Genomic DNA, 21,787 nt, shown 5'->3' with positions numbered 1-21,787 from the left:
GTTGCTAACTGGCTAATCTGAAATTTTAGTGTGTAAAAGCAGGCAAAGATTAATACTTAAAAAAGGTCTAAATCTCAGAAAAAAAATCACCAAATGGATCGTTCGAGAAGCTATCACAACTAAGAATGGCATACACAAATCAAGAGTAAAATCTGAACCAAGCTATAAGGCCATTCCATTGGGACGCAATGCCACAAATAACATGAAACATAACCTAACCTTTCAGCATTCTCTAGATTTCTTTCTACAAAATTAGCTCATGCAAGAGAGTTACCAAATAGTACAGTAGTGATAATAATAATACTAACATTTCTAGCATTCAGTACATAAGTTACAAACTAGTAGAACAAATCTTTGTCCTGAGATTCTCTTGATTAAACAAAAATAGTTTGTCCTAAGTTTCTTATCATAAATTTTATCAACTCTCCAAGTAATAAAGATGGTGAAAGTGGAACAGATAGATAATACAGAACATATCTAGATATGCAAGTTCTGGTCTAAAAGTAGTGTTCAAAGCATGTGATACTTATGTCATGACCGTGGGAATTGAAGGGATAGTTTTCAATATCTCAGTAATCCCCTATTGATGGTAGGCCGGGAGCACTGTCGCGAGATTCTACGCCTTGATCTCCCATCTTTTGAATATCTTCAGGTGAAAGTATTTTGATATACCAAACATTGTTGACAAATGATCTATAAAAGGTTATGCAGAAAATCCACATACCAAAGAAGGAAAAATGTCAAGAAAATCTTATAAGATGAAATAAATAAGGTTTAAATAAGTTTTTAGCCTCTAATGGTCCTTATAAAAAAAGAAAATTGGTTTGGATCCAAATATTTTCAAAAACATTTCGTTTACGTTCCTATCATTTTGTTTGTTTCTTAGTCCCCCATATTATAGTAATATTCTATGATTGTTTGAAGTCTCTAACAATTATGATAATTCGGTTTAGATAATATTTTCAGAGTAGCAAATTATCATAATCTTTTGTGGATCAAAACCTATTATTTTTCAATATGTATTAACCTATTATCAAAAGAGGATTTTTATAGGTATCAAAACCAAATACCTTTTGAAATGTTTGGATTGAAACCAAAAAGAAACTTCATTGGGAACAAAACCAAGATTCACAATATTTACAAGGACCAAAAAGAATTCGAAGCCAATAAAATAAACATTGCATGTTTTGCTAAGGTGAAGGGCTGTGGATAGAATGAGACAAATTCATTGAGCAAAACTAAATTGTGTAAATATGTTGTACTTACTCCCACGGATCGTCCCCAAGGAGAAGAATATCATTCTCCCTGTCGACGAATACAAGCTGCCAGCCTGATCTAAGAGGGTCTTCTAACTTCCCCTCAATTCCAAACATCTGAGCCAACTCTTCCCGCAGTTCATGATAGCTGCTGAACCGGGAGATGTCAAGCGAGCGCCCAACTGACCCTGATTTGTAAACCTGTAAAAATACAAAACTATATTATAAATGACTCAGAAAGCAGCAGTTAGTTGTAATAGTATGACTCAAACCTTGACAAAGGTTGGTGTCTGGTTTTGGGGGTCAACTTGTCCCGCACTTTGCATTAACTCAGATGAATCTTGCATACAAGCATATAGAGGACCCTGGTATCCAGAATTCCCTAATGGCATTGTTGAAGCATCGGTATCAGCGGATGAAGTCGTATAATGTGGGACAGTGGCAGGGAGTAGAAGACCGGATGAATCAATATTGACTCCAAAGAGGGTTGGATTCTGAGTGTCTGAATTACGATGTGGTGATGCCACTGCAATATCTTTTCCAGAATATTGCACATGTGACATTGAGTTGCCAAAAGCATTAACCTGCATAGGTGTATACTTTGCAGGCCATGATTGTTGGGGTGACTGTTCTGTCGGTATCGAATGACCACCTCTGGATAAATTCAAGAGATTGCTGCTCCCTTCAGGACAAAGTGAACCAAGCATGTTCTGTCCTGGTGAACCTGATGCTTCAAACTTCATGCTTGAATCTACAAACTCTGATTTTGAATACGATGGCGAAGGCAAACTAGAGTGTTGCCTTTGGTGGAGCTGGTCACCCTGAACTAGAAGTGCATCTTGATAAGTGTGCTGCTCCGCATGGTCTTCTCGGTTGTTGTGCGATTTCTGAAAGAGCTGCTGCTGAGTCATGTTCTCTCCCAATACTGGTGCTTGTGGCTGCAAGATATTAGAAGGCACTGATTGCTGAATCGTTTGCTGCTGCTGCTGAAGCTGGATAGAAGTGTTGACATTTCCTGATTGATGAAGATAATTGAAAGGCTGTTGGAAATTCAACATTTGTTGCCTCAAGAGTTCTCCACTCCCTATGTTCTGCAAACCAGCTGCCAACATGGCTTGGTACTGCTGATTATGATCATTTCCAAGCAAAGCCGGATCAAGCCTCTGCTGCATCCATGGCAGCATTCCAACACTTTGAAAATTGATTGAATTCAGACCTTGGTCGCCAGGTCCACCTCTAAGCCACATTAGCCCATTAGTTGGGTCATCTCTGCCATCTGTAACATGAACTTTTTTTCGTTAGGTAAATATGATACAAAGAGATCTAATCCCCTTTTATTTTGTTAATGAAGATCATGGAAAATCTAATGTGGCTAATTTGATCTCAATATTCAATATTAAGTTATTACCGTCTTTTGTTAAGTAAATATGAACAAAGAGACCCAATCCCTTTTGTTTTGTTCATGAAGCACATGGACAATCTAATGTGGCTAATTTGATTTCAATATTCAATATTAACTATTTTTCATTTGAAGATACATTGTCAAACAAGGAAAACAAAATTGTGGGACAGGGAGGATCAGTAAATATTTTGTTTTTGTATGCAAGAAAAAAAGAAATATGTAAATTTAAATGTAACACTACAAAATCTTATCAGTGTCTCTTCTCTTTAGAATGAAATGATATCTCTTCTATAACCCATGGCATTGATGTCATATTATACCATCTATATTGCAATTAGGTGGAAGACAGTTTGAAAAACTAGAACTGAAATAAAGCTAGTACCAAGAAAAGATGAGGTGCCAGGATGCCATGGACGTTTCAATCTGAGCGGAAATAGTGACGGATACATTGGGAATGTTGTTAAAGGCTCAATTTCCCATAGTGATACTCTTGGCTGCCTATCTCCTGCTGTGGATTCATCCCAACCAACCTACAAGGTAAAGAAGGAAGAAAAGGTTGCTCATAAAGTTGCTAGCTTATGAAGTTTCAAGGACACTCTTTAAGGCATGGAACACAAATTGTGAAGCTTTACGCCAATTGAATTCCTATCCTTATCTTCCTGACTGTGACATTTAACATTGTACGTATTTAAACATGGCTGCAAAAGAAGAAAGCTACAATAGCATAACCAGTACAATTCCTTAAGGTTATATTTGCAAGATGGCATTAACTTTGGTTTAACAACCGAATACATTGCATGAAGTGCCTAATTTTATGCATTAGATTGTGATCTTATATACCTTTACAGATCGCCAATGAGAATTTGGCCAACGAACTGGATCCAAGTCACTTATTCCAGTTATTGTACCCATGTACCTGCAAAAAGAAAAAGTGACTTCTGCCTAAGTAAAAGAAAAGTAGCATGATGCCACACAGCATAAGTGAATTTTGGAAAACAAAAAAGCACAGAAGCAAAAACACTATTTCAATGAAGAAAACTTTTCAATCTCTAAACATATCTGAGGGAAAATCCTCCAAAATAAAAAGTTCATGTGCTCCATACAAATAGGGGCCAAACATTCAGGCAAGCTGTTTTTTACTCCTGTATCATACATTCAACTATATTTATCCTAACAAAAATATATATTTGATTGCTGTAAGTACCTCCGGACACTTGATTCTTCGGTCTCGAAAAGCATCCTGAAACGCATACCAACAGAAACACGTGTATGGTATACAGCTTTGATATATTTTGAAAGTGGTATGACGAACTCGGATGGACTAGCCCTGCCCAAGACGGAACTATCAAAAAAAACATTGTAATTTCTAATAGGGTGGCATCAGAAGATGAAATGTATTGCAACATTCACAACCTTGGATTATAGAACACCGTGAAACAGCTATTAGTTGCTGCAGCATGGGCAGCTGCTGCAAGAAGCCCAATATGCATACTATCACTGGATAGAACTGAAGAAGGCATTACAGTTTGTGGTCGATTGGCACGACGTATCCCCAAAAGAAGCTGATTCTTTTCATTCCTAATAATGGAAATGCATATAGAAACAGTAAACAAGCTTTCTGCAGCATCAAAGGGGAAATTTAAGTTGACAAAAAGGTAAAAGTAAACACCATATGAAAAGCACAGAATCTCCTGCCACAAGTCTTTTGGCACTAACAAATACACTCCAGCCGGTAGTAAGAAGGTGCCTCTTTGGCTGTCCTGAAATGACATGCAAGCAATAGACATGTCACCTTAATCAGATAGTTTCATCAATTTATGTAGTTAAGCCTGCTTTCTTAAACAATAAATCAAGTGCTCCCAAGCAGAGGATTGGTAAAATGAAATTTCCGTTATAATGTACAAAAACAAATGTATACCTCAACGACAGAGGCCCAGCATATGCTGAAGACCAAATATTTGGAGCTACCTTTTTATAAGCCAACATTCCTTGTTAAAAGGTAATTTGGCTGCCATCACTACTAAAAAGTCCAATTTTAATGGGTAAACAGAAGTGATGCAATTAATGCAATATACATATGTGCCGGCAATCTAGCTATTTGGATGTATTTGTCAAATTAAATAGTTGGTTTCGCCACATTATTCTATTTGTAATTTGTATAAGTAGTCCAAATAAAATAAATTCCTTCAGTTCCACACTGAGATAATGTAGCATAGTTTCGACAAGGGGTAAAACCAAAAGCTAAATTACCTTGCTACGCTCTATCTATACACAGATTTTTTCACTCCAGATCAACAAAACACCATAACATTTGGACATAATCCTCTTGTGTACAAGGGAAAATAGACTTTCCTAATAGAGTATTAGTACAATTTGATTTCCTATTGGATGACAATCAGTAGGAGAGACTGTAAAATTAGATATCATTTATGTTCCTCACAGGATGTATTCTAGAGAAACCTAATTGATTCACAATATCAGAGATCGGCATGATTTTAAGATAAACTGATCATGTGCTAATTGATAATATATAATTTTTAAGGTTATGCATTTGGCATACACAACAGCAAAACTCATGGATGGTACAGAATAAATTGCTCACATGATCATAAGCAATATAAATCGAGTTCATGGTCAAAGGAGAGCACATATAATTTTAAAATCATTTTATACCATAGCTGGTAACATTAAAGTGCTTAGTTGCCTTAAGATTCCAGCGCCCCTACTCTAAATTAGAGATCTTAATGTGTATACTGGGATAATCAATGCAAATATACACACAAGCAAGTACAGCACAAAGTTCGTACATGCTAAAGGAAGGATGTATTGGTTTGCCGGCATGTCTTCCGGGGAGAAAACAGGCCCTATCCTATATATGATTAAAGGTTCTTTCAAGAAAGGCAAGTTTTAAAGCAATTAAGCAAATCATATAACTATCAGTTAATAGGAAACATGTGAATCAGTACAACCTACTAGCATACAGCTACCTATGCTTCCAGAAGATATTTCAATCTTTTTATCATGCTAGCTTTATTGTTATCCACAGAAAAGGGAAAATCCACACATGGACATGGTAGAAGTATAAGATAGCAAGCCATTGCAGTCAAAAGAACGAAATAATACAACTCTTACCCCTAAAAATATGACGAAATTTCCACTCAACATCATGGAGATCTCTAGCAATTAGTTCTTGTGCAGGCGGTTGCAATGAGAAATCCTGTACAACCCATATAGAAGAGAAATGCATCTATATTCTACAAGAGAAAACCACAAAGAAAATACAATGGATACTACCAGCGGAGGGAAAACTTTCTCAGCTGCACGACGCGGAACAGAAAACCCTCCATGTGTGCTGGTGTCACTAGCAGTTAAGGTCTTGCAAAAATAATTTGAGGGCTGCTTACTTGGAACTCCCAATTCCATGGGAAGAAATGTATCCTTCTGCTCTTGCTGCATGCAATGCATAACCAAAAGCACAAATTCCAACTCTAGAAATATAAAACAGCCTCATTACAAGTGAAACAAGTTGTCAAAGAACGACAAATACCGGAGTCAACGGCTGCAGTGTCATTTGGGCATAAACTTCATCTGTTTCAACATCTGCCTGGAAAATTAATGCATACTCTAGTTGACTAAGTTTACTCTAATGGAAGAAGGAAAAGGTAACTGAACTATCGTCGCTAAAGACATAATACCGACATGCATCGTGACATTGTGAAGTTGGCAAATCAACTGGGGAGGCAAGCTCGGGTAATTCGGTATGTGGCCATCAACTTCTCTGTTAGTTGTGGCAGCAACCTAGAATCATTGTTCATCACATGTTCAGTTCAATGTTGATTCATATGTATAATCAACCACAAGAAACTAGATTGAATTGCTTTCAATCCAAAGTCAATGCACCTTCCCAAGTACGAAAATACACAAAACAATCAATGTAGTATAAAGCACCTGCTCACTATGACCCTGAGGGAAGTAAACCACACGAGTCCCTGCAGTTGGTAGGGACACCAATGGACCCGCACATGCATGCCATAGCTCAGAATTCAAGCACTTCTTCTCCCCTCCTATAAATCAGGTTATCACAAAAAAAGAGAAAAAAGGAAAACACTCACAGTGGCATTTAAACAAACACAAAAGGGGCATTGAAAGAGACTTGAAATATTCATGTAATAAAATTTTCTGTTTCTTTTTCAATATGCAAAAGTGCATAGATACCTTCATGTTGTCCCTGCTGAGGCAACCCTGATGTTGAAAGCTTCATATCAAGCTTTACCCTTTTCCCTCCTTTTGAAGACAAAGTTTTCAGTAATCACACAAACACACATGGAACCCTAACTCATTTCAACCACCACCACCCCCCTCAATTCCTCTCATAGCCTTCACATTCCTCCCACTTGCCAATGTACTCCATCCCCAGAAAAACACACATCACTCAACAATGGGATCCATAAAAGAAAGCACAACTTCACCAATTCACCGTAGTAGTTAACTAGTTAATAGAACTAACAACCTCACCACCAAAAGAAAAAAAGAGAAGCTAGAACCAACAACTAGCTAGAAGAGAATCAATCCAATCCTTCACTGCAAAAGGGGGATATTATATCAGTGTTTGCAACAAAAACATTTCAATCAAATAAAAGCATGGAACATGATGACCTATGAGTTGAACCCAATCCAGAATTAACCAAGCTGCACCAACAACAACATCAAAAAAGTTGGTGACATGTTGCTCAAGATCTCCATGAAAGGAACAGAAATAGTAAAAGAACACAAGAAGAAAAAAAAGAAAAGAAAAAGAGGAAGAAAGATAATAAAGCAAAAATGAAAGGGTTGCAAGAATAGCAAGTAGCAGCGGTAAAAGCCAGCAAGTGAATGAAAGTGTGTTGAACGTAGTAAAGTGTCTCTCTTTTGTGGTTTATCTATCATCACTGTGACACATCCCCCACAAAACTGAAGAAGAGATTTTTTTTTGTTTTTATTTTTATTATTTATTTTTCTTTTGGGTTTGACAAATGAACAGTGATGAGGGAAAGAGAGAGAAAGTAAAAGGAGGGTCTTTGCCATATATAAGGGGGTCCCGACCAAACTGGACATGGTTGCAGAGGAGAGAGAAACCTCGGTGAACTGATAATGACCGTTGGATATTCCGTACACGTTGAATATAAGCCGTTGATTTATGTTTGATGTGACAGCAGGCATGTGCCACCATCCTTCAGTGGTCGTTGTCGGAGTACGGAGTATTATGAAGGTGAGAAAAAATAAATATAAAAAATTACCATTAATAAATTAATACTAATAAGATAATATTTTATTTTTATGGAAATAAAATATCTATCTATGGGAAATAAAAGAGACAAGGAGAGAGCGCATGCTGATCAAGTGATTATTTAGTAAAAGAAGAGTTCTAAAAACATCAACCAAGAGGATTAAAGTAGAAAATTTTAATTTTTAATGTATTTATAGAAATTTTTTTAAAAAAAAAGTTTATATTTAACTTATTGTTTTTATGGTTGTGTCTTTAAAAAATATCTTTTTAACAAAGACAAAAGGTAAATAGATTATTTTTAATCTTTTATAATTATTTTTCCTTTTTTTTGTCTTGCATATTCACTATTTTCGCTTCACGGTAAAAAAAATTAAATGTGGTGGCTCATTATTTTGAATATGATTATAATATGGTGGCTAAGTTATGGAGGTATGAGAGGTTAATACAGTATTGTAACGGCGTTAGATTTTTAAAGTTAGGGGGAAGAAATAGGACTGTCCAATTTTTTTGTAGCAGTAAAGGAACATAAATCGAATGGTCCAATGTGTATGCTAAAAGAATTTTGAATCAACGTTTGTATAGTAATTAAACGGTCTAATTTCATGCATGCAGTATTTTTAAATTCGTATATATACCCAAACCGGTTAAAATGTGGTTGGCCTGTTCTATTTTTGTGTTTATATATACTTAAAGTTGGCCGAACATGTCCATTTCTTTTTCATCTCTCAATTCTCTCTTCTGAAACCCCTCTGGTCCTTTCTTCTTCATTGTTTAAACAGCAATAATACTAAGATTGAGAGCGTTTGTGTGTGAAAATCCGTTAGATATTGTTATTTCATTCACATTGTCGTTTGAAGAATTAAAAGGTGTGATTTGTGAGAAAATGAGTTCTCAAATATCTAGGAGAGTGTCGTGCATTTTGTACTCCTATATCCGTATTTGGTGGGTTCGTTCAGTTTCAAACTAAATATGTAACTGATGAAGCAAGCTTGCAAGATATGTTTTCAATGTATATGAAAACTCGATCACAGATATCGTTCATCAAGCTGTATATTGAGTTCGAATAATTTGAAGCAGACCGAAATAGTGATAGCGAGAAGGAGTTTAAAAGTAACTATAAGGTCGTTGATCCGGGTGGAGACGAAGATCAAGCTGACGGCACTATGGAGGCAGATGTGGCAGAGGTGGCAAATACACTAGTAAACCAGCATCCATTTGTGGAGCCTGCTTTCATGCGCTCGTTGGATTTGGAGGCCATGCATGCACCAGAATTTTCTCAGTATATGAATGCAGGTATGTAGTTTTGATACAATGTATGATAGATAAATATTACATATTGATTAGGTAGCATGACCAACATGTGATCGGTGGAATATCAATTGATCATGTAAGGTTTTTTTCATTTAGTAAGTAGCATTTGATTGATTATTTATTTTTATTTATTTATTAATTGTTTATGTATATTTTATAATTTATTATATATTGTGGTTAATAATTTATTATTACTTATTTATATTTATATTTTGGATAAGGACACGAGTGGCCCTACACAATACTCGATACAAATACTCCAGACATGCTAAATCCTAACTAAATTGTATGATTCCACCGAAGTTACGGAGCAACGATAGAAATTTTCAGTGCACCGATGTCCCAGACTTATCTCCAAACAGAATGATCCCAAATAATAACATTATGTGGCACTTTACGTACCTCTGAATCTGAATATCATTATCTAAGACTAAATGATCCTTCAGTCTCCGAAATTAGGTCAACTTTATGAAGCTTACTCTACAATTTATCTTTTTAGGTGCAACACTAAAATGATGCAAGCATTCGAACTCTAAGGCCTCATAACTACTCAGGGTCGGTCCTGTAACTGGAAGATCATTTGTCGGAAGACCAAGAATTATCGTCACATCGTCCAATGTCACAGCAAGCTAAACCCAACAATACCCGCAGGTTAACTCGAACCTAAACACTGAAATCATGCAAAATTCAACAAAATTTCACATTGGGTTTCGAAATTAGGAAAGAGAAAATTGAAAAAAAAAACGGGTATTCCTTACCAAATTAACCACTGGGCTTTGTAGAGCTTGACGCTACGGTTGCGTGGCCGCAAATGGTGTGGCAATCGGAGCTCCAGATTAAAAGTTACGGAAGATTGAGTGAGAGTTTAGGGTTTGAGATTTTACCCCTTCCCTTTCATGGAGCTTCAGCGTGAATTTGGTTATGGGAAGAAGAAGGAAGCTGAATTAGGCTATTTATATAATGGGTTATGGGCCTGGTTTGGGTTCGGTCCAACTGGTTCAGCCCAATCTTACGCCAAATTCTTTAAAGTTGGTGTCAAAATTCTTATTTTAATTAGTTCTATCTCGCTAAATCATAGAATTCCATTTTCTAATTTATTTGATTAATAATTAATTTATTAACTAATTATTCACTAATTACTCGGGGTTTACATTCTACCCCTCTAATAGAAATTTTTGTCCTCGAAAATTTGCCCTCAATTCTCCATATACACTCCCTCAGATTCAACCGATCTCTTACCATTCGTTTTGTCATTTTCCAACATCAATTTAACACCCTATTCTCATTTCAAGCCTAAGATAAACCCGCCTATTTCATTCTTAGTTTCGTCTAACTCTTTCTTATTGACTACAAACTCCCTTATCCTCCAAGGATCCTATCTAAACTAAATCGATCTCTAATCCTTCTCAACTATCTCGAACACTAATCAATTTTCCAATCTCTTAGTCTAATTCAATCCTTTATAGCCTAGATCACACACACATTTCCATCTCAAATCTTACGACAGCCCTCGAAATCATTCCATATCCCAAGTCACCTTTCTCTCATCTCTACGACCCTAGAGTCACCAAAAATCATCGCGCTTCCGCAGCGCCATTCTGATTCTAAACTATTAAGAACTTAATCACTCGTTTACTCAGCTAAAACACTCCTTGAATCTCTTTATCTCTCTAACTAAGTGCTATTGATCTTTCCTCCAGCTGCACGAGTTACAATCCCTTGGTTTCTCTCGTCATCAGGTCCATTACCGCCTATATCACCATTCATAGTTTGTTTTCAATAGAATCTTGCTCAGCAACAGTCAGAGAATCACCCGTTTTACCTCACTCGTGCCCACGAAATGCCATTTGGGTCTAGTCCACACCGAACAAGTGATATCAAGGTGATCAGTCTCAGTATCGCAAGTCTAGTGCTTCGAATCTCCAAAGGTAATGCTCATGAACATTTATGCTATATATGTCAAGCAGACATCCTACATAGCATGCACACACAGCCAAAGTATGCTCAAAAGCATAGTCAGTCCATTCCCCAAGCTCTACGGGAATGAACTACTCTGATACCATAATGTAACACCCTACCATACAGAGTTTTATGCTTAAGTCATAAAATTGAGGTGGCAAGGTATTACGACCTTTAAAGATAAAATATATACATAATAATATTGAAGAGGATACAGTATACGAAGAGCCTTGAAAATACGGATAAAGTAAATTCGCAAAATAAAAAGCTCAACGCTCAGGAACGTAATTTCTTGTGTGTAAAGAAACAAAAGATCATAAGCATAAATAAGCGGAAAGTAGGAATAGAGGGTCAAATGTTCAGAATAACAAGCTCCTAACTCAGCCTGCGAAACTAAGGCTGGCCGAAGGATATTTACATACGTATATACATAGCCCGAAGCCCAAAATACAAACATAAAATCCTAGTTCTCCATAAACCTCTAAGAGGTACAAAAGTAAAGTGAACATAAACATACGAGGAGAGTCCATAAACATATATAAATCAAAATATCAAAAGTAAGCCCCAAAAAGAAAACCACTTCGCTGCAGAAGCTCTAGACGCCTAGCGAGATGCCTCTCGACCTGCATCTGAAAAACACAACATAGTATGGGATGAGAACCAGAGGTTCTCAGCATGGTAAAGGTACCACGCACATAAGATATAAGGTCTTGGGAATGCCAGAGGCAATCCTAGAACGCCGACACTCAGATATAGAGCTTAAGGAACTAAAAACTAGGGGTGTACGCGAATTGGATCGGATATGGCCGAAAATTCAATCCGACCCGCACAATTCCCATCGGATCGGATCGAATATGATATCCATGTTTTTTAGTGTCGAATCTGATCCGATCCGATCCCCAAATGTGCGGATCGGATCGAATATCGGATATTGGATATATCCGCATAATTGAACATTCTCTTGCTCTTAGGTCGGGTCCTATGCTGTCCGTAAATTCACTTGCTGCCAGGTTGTGCTATGACACCAAGGACGCTATTCCAATCGAACTGGTATGTCTGACGCTTGAGAGAAGCCTCTTGATAGGCGTCCCATCTCTTTGGACTAGGTGGAAGGTCCAATGCTCTCTGTATAGCACTGTCGGAGACAGGGACTTGCTGATGACAAACATAGACAGTTTGCAGAGTAGGCAAGTGGAAGTTTGAGTAAAACTCAACGACCCATGATAAGTTGGTCTCTCGCGGCTGTCTTTTCAAAAATTTTCACTGTCTCCTCTCTATGCGGGGCTCCACCAAATCAACAATGTGTGTTGAGACAATGAGCAGACGCTCATTGTTGTAGTTCCTTTCAGCTAGGATGGCGAACATCTGTTTGGAAAAACGGTTAGCAAACCGTGTGGAGTCTCGGGCGGGAAAGGCTTTCTCTGATTCATTAACTTTAATGATCCTCTTCACCCGCTTTGTTGGTGGCTTGACATTGGTAGATGGAAGTGCCTTTGCCAGTGTTCTCTTGGTTCCTCTCCTTGCTGGGGTCTTGTCAGGGGCCTTCTCTTTTCCTTTCTTGGTACCCATCTCTAAAGAAGAAATAAAAGGAAGAATATTAAATACATATAACTAAGACCGGAAGGGAGAAAATTCCAAGTGATAATGAATGCCAAAGGAAAGATGTTAGCCCAACAACATGGTAGCTACAACATGTATGTAAGACAACAATAAAGATCAAAAAGGCTATTCATAAACTTAGATGCAAGATGGTAAAAGTATGCAAGTAATAGGCATGAGAAGCATGAATCAAGCATCAAGTAATAAGTGTGCCAAATAAAAGAGCATATGTAATGATGACAATTGTGAATAATAATCTCAAATACATGTGGAATCCAAGTGTTGTGAAAAAGAGGCATATAAGTAAAAGAGTAAAAGAAAATAGGATTTCAAGTGCCATAAAAGCTTTTTCACAAACACGTGGTGTGCAAGGGATAATAAGAATGAAAATAATGTAATCTAAATGTATAAGAGAGCTAAAATAAAATATCAATTGTCAAATCACTCCTCATAATGTTCACAAGCTTCATTAAAGTAAGGTAAGACCCAAATAAAATTCCAACACCAACATGAAAAATGCATGGAAGAAGAAAGAAAAAAAAATCATGAATTTAAAAGAAAAAGAAGAAAGAAACATAAAGTAAGATAATAATGAAAGAAAAGTAAAAGGGAAAGAAGAGAAGAACCTTGATAAAGAAGATGAATAAGGGAGGATAGAAAGTAATAGGAAGTAATAAAGAAGAAGGAAGGAGGGAGAAAGAAGAAGGAAAAGATAATTAGGATTGAGAAGAATTAGGATTGGAGGGGTGGAAGATGTGAAATTAGGCACTGAGGTGTTTAAGGTGTGCGTCGCATGCGACGCGTACGCGTGCTTCACGCGTACGCCTGGGTCGCGCTTTTTCCAATCGACGCATACACGTCAGGAACGCGTTCGCATGACTTGAATTGTGCAAGTCGCGCAGAGGCAGCCTCGCACACGCACAACTCTCTGTTCATTACGTGCGTTTGCAAAAATTTGGGGCACGCGTGCGCGTCAGGAACGCGCACGCGTGGATGGGTTGGATGGCAAAATGACGCGTACGCGTGACAGGATTTGTGCGCCTAGTACAGTTGCAGCCCCACACCATCACAACTCTCTGCCAAAATCCTCATTTACGCCGATTTCATCATCCACGCGTACGCATGGAGTGCCAAAATTTCGATCGACGTGCACGCGTCAGAGATGCGTACGTGTGGGTCAGTTGGTGCGCAATGCACCCTTCCTGCGCTACTCCCGCGCAACTCTCTGTTCAATCCATATGTTGCATGCACACACATATGACGCGTACGCGTCAGTGACGCTTGCGCGTCGTGTGCTTTTTTTTAATGTAGAATGCAGTATGCAGCTAATTCATGTAAAGGTGAGAAATGGATACTGAGAAAAACAGAACAAGATAAAATAAAATAAAGTTAAGAAGGAAACTGAAAGATCGTACCATGGTGGGTTGTCTCCCACCTAGCACTTTTCTTTAACGTCCTTAAGTTGGACAGTCCAGTAGCTCAATCTTCTGCTGTTGGTGGATCCTCCACTAGGAAGATCTCCAGCTCCTTGTTTTTCTTCATCTTCTCACCATAGTATAATTTCAAGCGATGTCCATTGACCTTGATGAATTTGGAGCTTGAAGGATGACTCAGGTGAAAGACTCCGTATGGCTCTGCCTTCTCTACTCTGTAGGGGCCTTCCCATCTTGATCTCAGCTTGCCTGGCATGAGCCTCAGTCTGGAGTTGTAAAGGAGAACCGACTCCCCAGGTCTGAACTCTCTCCTTTTGATGTTCTTGTCATGCACAGCCTTCATCTTCTCTTTGTATAGCCTGGAGTTATCATATGCTTCCAGCCGAAGGGTCTCCAGCTCTGCTAGTTGCATCTTCCGTTCAGCGCCGGCCCGCTCAAATCCCATGTTGATTTCTCTTACTGCCCAGAATGCTTTATGTTCTACCTCTACTGGGAGGTGACATGCTTTTCCATAAACCAGGCGGAAGGGTCTCATCCTTATAGGTGTCTTATATGATGTCCGATATGCCCAAAGCGCATCTTGTAGCCTGGTGCTCCAATCCTTCCTATGAGGCTTGACTATCTTCTCCAGGATACACTTTATTTCTCTGTTAGACACCTCCGCTTGTCTATTAGTCTGGGGATGGTAGGCTGTGGCCACCTTGTGAATAACGCCATGCTTCTTCAGTAGAGCGGTCAGTCTCCTGTTACAAAAATGGGTGCATTGATCACTCACGATTGCTCGTGGTGATCCAAAGCGACAGATAATATGGTTTCTAACAAAAGAGACAATAGTGTTAGCATCATCAGTACGGGTAGGAATTGCTTCCACCCATTTAGAAACATAATCTACAGCTAACAATATATATACAAAACCGCTCGAGTTTGGAAACGGACCCATGAAGTCAATGCCCAAACATAAAAAATTTCACAGAATAGCATAATTTGCTGGGGCATCTCATCCCTCTTGGATATATTACCAAACTTCTGGTATGGGGAACAAGATTTACAGAAGGCAGTAGCATCTTTAAAAAGAGTAGGCTACCAGAATCCACAGTCTAGAATTTTTCTAGCTGTTCTTTGAGGGCCAAAATGTCCACCACTCTCAGATGAGTGGCAGACCTCTAAAATGGACTGGAATTCTGATTGAGGCACACACTTCCTAATTATCTGGTCAGCACCATACCTCTACAAATAGGGATCATCCCATATATATATATATATATATATATATATATATATATATATATATATATTAGGTTTGGTAAGTTAATCAATGACTGGTTGTGTTCTTGAAGCGTCAAATCAGATCTTCTTACTTGAGGCTTGATTTTGAGTGTTTGTGTGATGATTTGATCATGAGATTTTGTTGTTTTAATGCTTGAAAATTAAGTTATTGAAGGTTGTGAAGTTGTTGTTATTGTTACTGGAAAACGTGGCTTTCTAGCCATGATATTCAATATATTTGATGTGTTTTTTTATGTGTATACGATGGCTGAAACGTTGCTCTTTGGTTTTGCAAAAATTGGGTAAAAATCGATTACCAAAAAGATTGAAAAACTGGTTGAAAATCAAGTTGAAATTTGATGAGCTTTTAGAAAAATGTTTTTGGTTTTTGGAAGACAAGAGAAATGTTTGGTTTTGATGATTTTAGGGTCAAAATTTAATTATTGAAAAGTTTGGAGTTGAAAGTTAATTAAGAAAAAGTTGACGGGCCAAAGTACAAATATTAAAAGTTAAGGGGGTTAAAATATGATTTCCAAAAAGTTCGAGGGTCAAAATAAAATTTTTGAAAGTTAAATAAAATATTATTATTTTAATATTAAAATCTTAATTATATTATTAATAATTATAAAATATTGATCAAAAGGCAGTTTTTCTTAAAAGTCTCAAGAAGGCAATTTTGAGTCCAGAACTCCCTAATTCTCTTTATTAAACACCTAAGGAAAGGTATAAGAGAAGGTATAACGGTATGTAAGGTAATGAAACAAGTTTTAAAAACTTCCAAACATGTTAAAAAGAAAAGGAGTTAAAAGCTATATAGTAGCGTGTTTGACCTTACACAGTAAGCAGAGAATTGTGAAATGAGATCACTGTGATGTTATGATGCTCGATTTATGATTGTGAAGAGATAATAAAGATGATTGCCAAGTAATGAAAAATATGGTTATATGTGATATATGAGCCTTCGAGCGATGTTTGAGAATATTGTGCGGAGACGCCTGTATTTTGCTGTTGCTTCTCAGATAGGCTGCGGTAAAGAAAGTACCAGCCCTGCAAGCTAAATGCTTGGTAGAGGTCTGACTCGCATACCTGCAATATATTGAGATTTGAGCAAATACCAGCCCTACAAGTCGAGAGTACTTGGTAGAGGGTATGCAGTACTTAATCTGGGATTAAGTTCTGGGAAGACCTTATCTGACCTGGAGGATCAAATTACATCGGGTGAGGGTCAAAACCGACAAATGAGCTGATTACCTGTAGTAGGACCAGACATGCATCATACTTTTTTGTGCATATTGTAATTGGTTTGCCTATGTGAATAACTCTGTTTAATTGTTAATCGCTATACTTGACGTAACTGCTCTTGATTGTGCTTGAACCTTATTACTTATGTTTGTGACTGAAATTGGTTGGGTTCTGGTGAATTGGATGTGATTGAGTTGTTTGAGCCTAAAGCCACGATTGATTATGTGATGGGCCAGAGGCCTTGATTGGTTTGAGTTGTGGTTTAGTAAAGTATGAAATATCAAGCTGGTTCAGCATAGACTTAATTAACCTATGTTTGGAACAGGTTGGTCATTCATACCATTAGAAAACTTTTAAGATTCTTTTATCTAAAAAGGGAATTTGGATTTTTGGTTAATTAACTAATTTCTTTTAAAAAGGTTTTGAAATTTTTATGGTTAAACCATCGATTTTCAAAGGATTTAGAAACTTGCAAACGGAAATATTATAAGTGGATTTAACTATAAACCCTGACCTTACTAAGAACTCCCTAGTCCTTACCCCCTTACACCTCTTTAGATGGACACGGGAGTCCTGCCCTATGAGATTAATCATCCGTATATCCATGATGACCCAGTGCGCGACTGCGAGTATTACATCTATTGTGCGGCATCTCGTGTACGTAATTATGTAGTACGTGGTAGTCCTTTTCAACATCCTATTAGTACACCTTTCTTCGATCCCGATATATCCTTTGACTTTGCTCTTTCTTGGATGCAACCTGAGGATAACCCCGAGATCGTAGATATCTCTTCTAGCAGTGATGTGCAAGACGAGGCACCAAGCAAACATGCATCACCACTTGCCCAATGATCTTTTTTTAAGGGGCTTTTGGATCAGAGACGAGGAAACTTTTGAGACGTCCAGTCTAACTTTGGTATGTTAGACTGTTTCCCTCATTTTTGCTAGTATGCTCAGAAGGGATAGGAATGTCATAGAGTTAGGCTAGCTTGGATGCCAGTTTAGGGGCTTTTTGACAGGCCAGGCCCTGGGACGTCGTATGTACATATATATATTATACGGGTCACTAACTGAGATGTTGTACCTTAGTCTTGTACTTGTTCAACTGAGCTACTCTTGTATCATGATGTGTATTATAATGTGATGTTTCATATACTGCTTTCTATTATTCTATATGTGTGTGTGTTTGTTACTCCTCATTACATTAAACGTATGCAACTTTTTAACTACTATTGCTTTGAAAAAAAAACTTACTCGTAAACTCGCAAGGTGTTAACAATGAACAGGCTTATTTATTAATTATTATTACGTATGGGAAAACAAGTTGGTAACATTCAGCTTCTAGTATAATCATGATATGCTGGAAGTTGGGCTGTTATAGGAAAGGTTGGTTCATGGCCTTATATAGTGGGCCTTGGCTCGATTTGAGCCCGGTCTAACCGGTTCGGCCCATTAACTCGATTTTAGGCCAAAATCTTTAAAATTAGTGTTAAAATTTGTATTTTAATTATTTTTACTCTTCTAACTTGTCAAATTTACTTTTCTAATTTCTTTGAATAATAATTGATTTATTAGCTAATTATTTATTAATTTTCAAAGTTTTACAATAAGTATGAGTATGTTGAATTTTGTCTTAGTCAGGTGTATGAGATAAATCAAGCTAAAGATATGTTGAGAAAGTTGAAAAACATCATTCGTAGGTTTTTGAGTATTACTCCGTGACGAATTCTCTTTAAAAAGGTAGTTCTTCTGATAGCTTGAATTCTAGCATTGCTTCTCATAAGCATGTCATTGATGGTAAAAATGCTAACGATGAGGAAGATGGTTATGAAGATGAGTTTAGATTGAAAATTAAAAAAAAGAAGGTGCTGTTAAAAAGAATGAGTTTGAAATATACATGGAAAATAATGTGGAGAAAGCTAAAATCAATGAAGTATTTTATCCTTTCTCACATGGCTAGGCATTTGCTGATTATTTTCATCTTTATCGTGTCTTCTGAATCGGTATTTAGCATTAGTAGTTGTATGCTTGACCCCTTTAAAAACTCTTTAAATTCTTTTATTGTTGAGTTTTTAATTTATATACAAAATTGGTTGAAGACCCAAGAGAAAACATACGATTTAAAGAAAGAATTTGAGAACCAAGAAAAAATTGAATAATGTAAATATTATTTATATTCTTTTCTTTAAATCATGATTTAATTATTGTTATTGTTGAGTCTCTAATCACGATTTAATTGTAGAGTTTTATACTTTATCAATATCTAATGAAATCGTTGCAGTTGCAGTTGATACTGTTTACAACAATTTATGGTTCACACTTTTTTACTAATTATTTGTTTACTATTATACCTTCAATTTCATACATTCATATTGGCTAACTTCTTTAATTATATGCTAATTTTTGAAGGTCACAATTTCTCTCTTGAATATGCTTGGTTGATGAAATAAAAGGTTATGAAATTAAAGACTTTTGAAGGCTTAATACACTCTTATTTTTAGTTTTTATTGTGTTTGGATTTTAATGTGTTTGGTTTTTAATTATTTAGATTTTAATGTGTTTAGATTTTAAATTATAACAATGACTTATGTATTTGGCTATTTGCTTGTTATATGATTATCTGGATTTCTAGATTATTATGGAGCGTTTTGTTTGTTAGATTTAATTACTTGTTAGTTGCTATTATATATTCATAGTATTTAGAGGATTTTTTCAATTTTTTCTGAATTTCAATTCTATTGATTATCTAATTACCTGTACCGAATCAATCCGATTTCAATCGATTCGGATTCACTCACAAAAAAATTGCAAAAACCAAACCAATTCAAATGAGTTTTTGTTTTCCCTCAAACCCGAACCAACCTAATCTGTGAATACTCTTAACCATCATATGCCACAAACTCGGTAAATAAATCATTGACCTATCCTTCACTTTTAGACAGTAGGAGCCAAAATTATTAAACTTATTGATTTCAATATTTTATCTCATATCCTTAAATTAAAAGAATATAGGATCCAAAACTATTTTGTTATTAGTATGTATATAACATCCACACAACATTCTACACTCCAACTCTTTTAACTAGGGCATGTTAGCTTAAAGGTAGCAAGTAAATCAAAATATAATTTTAAACAACATAATTTTTTTTTATCAAGAACTGATATATAAAATTTTAGCCATAAATATAACATGGGTAGCATATAAAAATACAGAAGTACAGGATTTTGTACATAAATACCAATAGATAAACATAAAGTCAATATTTGATTTACTATCTTTAAATTTACAAAATTTATCAATTAAATTCTTATTAAAATAAAAATGTCAATAACTTGCCTTTTAAATAAACACCTTCGTCAACCTTATTCTTTGAACCCTTTATCGGAGATATCTCCAGTAAAATCTTATTCATCGGAAATATCTCATTATTGATCTTCCTCTTACCCGTTGACTTCTTTTCAACAACCTCCTTTCTTACTTCTGCGACTACACTTCCTTGATCTTGTACTACTTGACAAGGAAGCATTCTTCCCAACACCTCTACTGTGATTTGAAGAGCTTAAAATGTGTTTTATAAGCCCATGTATTAGCTAATCTTAAAGAAATATAATGAATAATGAACATGTAGTTTTGTATTACTATTTATCATAATATACTGATAATATCATAACATTCTAAATATTTATATTTTTCATAAAATCGGATATGTATTATTGGAATAAAAACATCAAAGCACACGAACATATTTGCACAATTTTCATAATTTAAAATTTGTTAATGTTTGATTTGACTTACCGAAAACCTCGTACTTTTCTCTTTAACTCTTTTAATTTGTTCATTTCTAAAGTTGAACAATGTCTAATCCATAATTCTTTGTTGTTATATTTTTTCCAAATTTTTATATTAATTAACATGTAGATATATTATCTGCAAAATTAACTGCATTAACCATAGTTATTCATAAAATAATTTTAAAAGTTCTATTTTACTTACTTACAACTTTATATAATAATAAACAATAATTATTTCTGTTATATTCTTATTTTTATTATTGTAACCGAGATACAGTATTTAAATATAAATGAATTCAATCATTTTACATGCTGAATAAGAGATAAAAAATATATATATATATATATATTTTTCTTTGACATCCAAATAAAATAAATTGATATGAGTATATCAATCTTATGTACAATTCTATTTATGAGTCATAACCGTGCATACAATTTTACCAAAAATTCAATATTAAAATATAACATCCACAAAATCTAACAAAATAACACATCTAAATCCAACAAAATTAAGAAATATTATGAATAAAATTAGTTTGACAAAAAATAATAAAATTATTTTTAGTTAGTTTGACATTTAAAATTAAGAAATAACAAAAAATAATATTCTAATAGAGGTAATGACTAAATCAGTACTCGAAAGATTCAAACGCTGACATTTTGGTATCTCACTATTGTTATTGAAAAAATGGTCCTTAAAAGATTTTAAAATTTGACAAGCATGCCACTGAGTTCGCTGGAGCAAATTTCTGACAAGCACAATGCTGATGGGGCCATCGTGTTTTGGTGACTTGGCAAACCACCCCCAAAGTTCCCACCCCAACGCACACTCCCTCCCCTTCCCTCTCCCCCTCTGTCGCAGCCCCCATCCCAACGCACATTTCTCCCCCATCGTAGTCTCTGCCGTATCACAACCCCCTCCCCAACGTACACTTCCCCTTTCTCCCTCAACACCACCATTCACAACAACAACTTTAACCTCAACAGCAACAACAACCTCCACCACTCTCCCTCTCCAACGCACACTACCCCTCCCTCCCTCAACCCCACCACTCGCAGTAACAATAGCCTTAATATCAATAGCAACAATAATCTCCACCACTCTCCCTTCCCCAACTCACACTCCCCTCTCCCTCCCTCAACACCACCATTCACAGCAACAACAACCTCAATATCAACAAAGTTGCCCCAAATCATGAATTGTCCCAAATTTTTAGGTTAAATTATCATTCAAAAAATTAATAACAATAAAACTCAG

General features: G+C 36.2%; 1 protein-coding gene across 1 annotated transcript; it reads right to left on the bottom strand.

Moving 5' to 3' along the window:
- Window positions 1-270: 270 nt before the first annotated feature.
- Window positions 271-7,695, bottom strand: LOC112727083 (auxin response factor 8). Its single transcript, XM_025776701.3, has 15 exons — window positions 7,315-7,695; window positions 6,874-7,239; window positions 6,607-6,722; window positions 6,358-6,456; window positions 6,206-6,262; window positions 5,953-6,108; window positions 5,791-5,875; window positions 4,328-4,418; window positions 4,072-4,236; window positions 3,863-3,985; window positions 3,499-3,574; window positions 3,041-3,188; window positions 1,529-2,532; window positions 1,267-1,457; window positions 271-693 (listed from the first exon to the last, which is right to left on the bottom strand). The coding sequence occupies exons 2-15, from the start codon at window positions 6,917-6,919 to the stop codon at window positions 570-572; spliced, it is 2,481 nt and encodes an 826-aa protein (XP_025632486.1). The 5' UTR covers window positions 6,920-7,239; window positions 7,315-7,695; the 3' UTR covers window positions 271-569.
- Between the last annotated feature and the right edge of the window lie 14,092 nt (window positions 7,696-21,787).

This window comes from Arachis hypogaea, chromosome 12 (assembly GCF_003086295.3).
Source record: "Arachis hypogaea cultivar Tifrunner chromosome 12, arahy.Tifrunner.gnm2.J5K5, whole genome shotgun sequence".
In the NCBI taxonomy this organism is placed as follows: Eukaryota; Viridiplantae; Streptophyta; class Magnoliopsida; order Fabales; family Fabaceae; genus Arachis; species Arachis hypogaea.
The sequence above is the reverse complement of the archived record's forward strand: the minus strand, read 5'-3'. Positions and strand labels throughout refer to the sequence as shown.